The 5,063-nt window shown below is 42.9% G+C and overlaps 1 protein-coding gene across 1 annotated transcript; it reads right to left on the bottom strand.

Annotated features, from left to right (window-relative positions):
- Positions 1–3,239: 3,239 nt before the first annotated feature.
- On the bottom strand, positions 3,240–4,223 carry LOC137154847 (olfactory receptor 5J3-like). The gene has a single exon (XM_067550696.1). The coding sequence runs from the start codon at positions 4,215–4,217 to the stop codon at positions 3,240–3,242; it is 978 nt and encodes a 325-aa protein (XP_067406797.1). The 5' UTR covers positions 4,218–4,223.
- Between the last annotated feature and the right edge of the window lie 840 nt (positions 4,224–5,063).

Genomic DNA, 5,063 nt, shown 5'->3' with positions numbered 1-5,063 from the left:
TACCCTTCTCTGATCTATCCATGCAATCTGGAGTTCCTCCTTCCAAGATGCAGGATGTTCTTTGCTCTCCACAGCCACATCCTACATCTTTATACAATAACACCAGCTGCTCCACACACAGGTGGAAGGGGAGAGGGAAGGATTATGTGTGTGAGGGCTGGGGCTTGGTTCCCCCCCCCCCCCCACCCCAAAAGTGCTAGTCAACAGAATGGGAGAAAAAGTAAGGCTAGAAGCACATTATTTCCCACCCACTGCTGCTGCAAACACAGTGAGAACCATGGAGGAATTTTGACTGAGAATCACAATTTTCTCTGTGATCTGGCCTTCTATGCTGTCCTTATTCAGGGCGATTGCAGTATCACCAGACACAAGCATAAAAAAAGAACCAGGAGTCATGCCCCTGAAAATCATGTAAGTGACTTAAAAATCATGAGATATAGAAAAATGATAAATTCTGGGATCTTTCTATTTACCTTCTGGTTTTTAAGGGGTTTTTCTGCAAACATGAGGGCTAGAAATGTATTTATTTTAAACTGAAAGTTGGGATTCACATGTAATAATGTGACTCTAGGAGTTAGAGATAAAAAATTTTAATGAATGATCATACCAAATGATATGTTGCAATCTAAACACTGCCACTAAAGAAATAAATTAGAGCTGGTCAACATCTTTGGTTGAAAAATGTCATTTTGTAACAAACGAAAATTTTGGCAGAAAACTTTTGTTTCATTTGAAAATTTCAATTGTGTCCTATTTCAAATTGAAATAAAAATCTGTTTTGCAGTTAGAAATTTTTTTAAAAATCACTTGGTTTTTGGTTTCTCCCTCCCATTCTCTCCCATTTTTTCTTCTCCCTTCTCTTTTTTTTTTTCTTAAAAAGGGTAAAAAATGATTCAGAAGAGATCAGCAAGAGAAAAAACATGGGAAAATGTTTTTCAAAAGTCATAACATAAATTCAAAATGTTTAGTGTTTTGAAAAGCAATCCCCACCATTTTTGCCCGTTTCTAAAAGCAAACTGAACCAAATGTTTTATTTGAAATTAAATGAAACAAACAAAATAACCTTTTCTCAAAAACAAATTTCTGTGAACATTTTCAAAACAAATATGGTCAAATCCTGGTAGGTGTTGATCACCTGCTAGTCCCACCTGTACTTTTGTCAGAAGTATACCCACTGGTGAGAGTGTGTTACAGGCCCTCCCCTCTGTGACAGGTATACAAAGGGTAAGGCTGAGTTACAGATACAGCTAGATTCACTGGGTCTTGAATTTAAGTTGTAGTAACTCATGCTTTTAGTCCTGGAGGACCCCCAATCTCCAGAGCTAGCTACAGCTACATGGCTAGCTGGCATTTTGGAGCCCTTCTCTGGTCTCTCCCCTTAAGATGACAGGCCTGTGCTTTCTCTTCTCTCGGGATGGAATCATGTGATCCTCTCATTTTTGGTGACGGACCCATGCTACAGCACCACATGGGTCAACTGTGCTTGCCCAACAGGTTGGACTAGGTTTGATACCTCCACACCTTTTCTTCAGGATTTGTGTCCACTGGTAAATACAATGATGCAAAAGAGCCTTCTCAGACCCAAGTATTGTTTATCTTAACAGCAGGGAAAAAAAGCATAACATAAGAGAAACAGGATTTTAAAACATCACAAGGTCTACATGCATGTCTATCTTTCTACCCCCCTGGAAGCTTAAAAAGGCCAAACTTCTTCAGACCACCAAGTGAGTATCTGTGTCGGTCTGTTCCACATGAACATCTCCTTGACAGCTGCCTGGCCTCTGCTCAGAGAGAATCTTTAAAACCCTTTATTGTCCTTATGATATTTTTGCTCCCAGCCTTGGCAAATAGGCAGCGTAATTCTAGCTGGCTGGAACGTTTGATGGGGTGGGTTCTGAGTTACTACAGAGAATTCTTTCTTGGGTGTCTGGCTGGTGCATCTTGACCATATGCTCAGGGTTTAGCTGATCACCATATTTGGGGTCGGGAAGGAATTTCTCCCCAGGGCGGATTAGCAGAGGCCCTGGGGTTTTTCCACCTTCCTCTGTACCATGGGGCACTGGTCACTTGTTGGTGTATTCTCTGCACCTTGCAGTTTTTAAACCATGATTTGAGGACTTCAATAACTGAGTCATAGGTTAGGGGTCTATTACAGGAGTGGGTGGGTGAGGTTCTATGGCCTGCGTCAGATTAGATGATCATAATGGTCCCTACTGACCTGAAAGTCTATGTGTCTATGAGGAAGTAAACATCTTCACAGCTAATGGTTCAAGCCCTGTCACCTTGTGATCCCACGTTTACTGAGAGGTGGCTTATCTGAAGCCATTAGGTTTTCTTCCTGCTTGTTTTCCAACATCCCGGCTATTAAACTTAGGCTTTGTCCACACTAGCATTTTTGTCGGTAAAACTTTTGTCAGTCAGGAGGGTGAAAAGTTTCTGACGAACGTTTCACCGATTAAAAGCACCAGGGTAGACAGTGCTATGTTGGCAGGAGACACTTTCCCGCCAACATAAGCTATCGCCGCTCACCGAGGATGATTTAATTATGCCGGAAGGAGAGCTCTCTCCCGTCGGCATGGAGCGGCTCCATGGGAGACCTTACAGTGGCGCAGCTGCAGCAGTACAGTTGTGCTGCTGTAAGGTCTGTAGGGTAGACACAACCTAAATCAATGTAGGCATACAGGAAACATCCCAATAACCAGGTCACATACAACATTCATAAATGATTACAGATCAGCTCCACAACCATTGTATCCCCTTCCCTTCCCCTCCCCCTCCCAGCTATCACAAGAAGAACATCAGAACTAATGAGCACAGCCTGCAGAGGAGAGAGATCACGGGAAGTGTGTGTGTGTGTGTGTAGGGGTTAATATCTATATAATTCCCAGGCGCTGAAATACAATTTAATAATGATCAGGAGAAAGAAATAGTTTGGGAAAGGATACAAAGGGTAAAAAACAAAGGAGAATCTCTTACAGGCCTGCAGGCAAGCAAGAAAAAACAGATACTGGCCTTGTTCTCCAAGGGCTCAAAACTGCAGGGTAAAATACCCTTGGGGGCTGTGGGGTCCCAATCCTGTCAACATAAATGTACCGAGGGGGTGCTCGCTGAATGTCTCAAACTGGAACTGTTAGGGGGTGGCTGTGGGAAAGCCTGGTCAGTGTCAACAGAGAAGTCAGGTGTAATTCATCCCAAGCACTGGGCATTGCAAAATGAGATACGACAGATGGGCCAGGCATTCACCCATTAAAGCTTATGGCCTCTGGTCGTGAATTGAGAGCTAGAGAGAATGTTTTCCTCTTTACTGCTCTCCTCAAGGCGTCCTTCACCTCCCTGTTCCTCAGGCTGTAGATGAGGGGGTTCAGCATGGGGGTCACTACCGTGTAGAACACGGAGACCACCTTGTCCTGAGCCCTCGAGGACCTAGTGCGGGGCTGTAAATAGATGAACAGGCCCGTCCCATAGAAGAGGGTGACGGCCGTCAGGTGGGAGGCGCAGGTGGAGAAGGCTTTGAGCCTGCCCTCGGCAGAGCGGATCCGCAGGATGGCAGAGAGGATGAAAACATAGGAGATGAGGACGATCAGGCCACTGACTACCCCCGTCAAATATGTCACAGCTAGAAGCACAATATGGTTGATGCTGGAGTCCGAGTTGGCGAGCGATAAGAGTGGGGAGATGTCACAGAAAAACAAGTCGATGACATTGGAGCCACAGAAGGTTAATGTTAACATGCCTGTTGTTTGGGCCATTGAATTTACACACCCAGCTAGGAAAGACCCAGCCATTAGCTGGACACAAAGTCTTGGACACATGACAACCCTATAGAGCAGTGGGTTACAAATGGCCACATACCGGTCATATGCCATTGCAGCCAGGAGGAAACACTCTGTTACGATCAGCATACAGAATACACAGATCTGAGAGGCACAGGCAGTGTAAGAAATGGCTTTCCTCTCTGCTAGCAAATCAGCCAGCATCTTGGGGGTGACAACTGTGGAATAACAGAGGTCTACAAATGCCAAATTACTAAGGAAATAATACATGGGGGTGTGAAGTCTGGGGTCGATCCTGACTAACATGATTATTCCAAGATTCCCCAGCAAAGTAATGATATAGAACACTAAGAAAACCATGAAGAGAAGGACCTGAATGTCTGGATGATCTGTGAATCCTTTGAGAATGAATTCAGTGACCTGAGTACAGTTTCCTCTGACCATGTCTATGATGCACAGTCTCCTTTTGTACAATACAGATGGAAACCATGAAAGAGCTGCAGTGAATTTATTACAATCAGCTACCCAAATCTCTCTCCAGCCTGGTGCTCATGCAGACTGTCAGGATCTTCACACAGAAGTCTGATATGATGATGTTCTCACTGGCCAGTGGGAGTCACGGTTCCTGTCTAGATACAGGATGGTTTAGTCCTAAAACAGAAATGTATACAGAGATCATTGCTATTTATAGAGAGATCATTTATATAGAAATCAATGATCAGTGATCAATGCAATAGGAAAATAATATGATGCATATAATTCCTTCATCAGGAATGCTTTTTCCCATTTCAGTTATATCATATGTCTGGAGTATGCCCCAATGAGGTATGCCATGCAACTTTTCTGTCATCCTATAAATTCCTTCTCAAGATACACCTCATCTCTCTTTCTCTCCAGCAGTGACCTTTTTTGTAAATTGATTAAAATGTCATATAAAAAGCTTCTTTGACTTGTAGTTACATTTATTTTAGTCATTGTGTCATGTCATTTAGGCCAGACTTTTAGAGAGATTTAGGCATCTAATGCTCAATGAAATCAATACCTTAAAAAACCCTCAGCTTTAGGCTTCTCAGGGTTTACAGGTGAATAAGCATGATTAAAATATAATTTAATAAATCAAATAAAAGAGCATCACATTACCTAGATGGGAGATTAAGGGTGCAATCAGTGATTAACGTGAATTCATTTTTTCCTTGGACAATTTTTTGCCTTTGATTTTGGGTAATATATAAGCACAATTTCCATCTTTCAGCTTGCCTCCTTCAAAGTTTTCTCAGCGACAATTCAGAT

The sequence above is a fragment of the Emydura macquarii genome, unplaced genomic scaffold, assembly GCF_026122565.2.
Source record: "Emydura macquarii macquarii isolate MOO-44397 ecotype Brisbane River unplaced genomic scaffold, CSIRO-AGI_Emac_v2 contig_1305, whole genome shotgun sequence".
NCBI classification, from domain to species: Eukaryota; Metazoa; Chordata; order Testudines; family Chelidae; genus Emydura; species Emydura macquarii.
The sequence above is the reverse complement of the archived record's forward strand: the minus strand, read 5'-3'. Positions and strand labels throughout refer to the sequence as shown.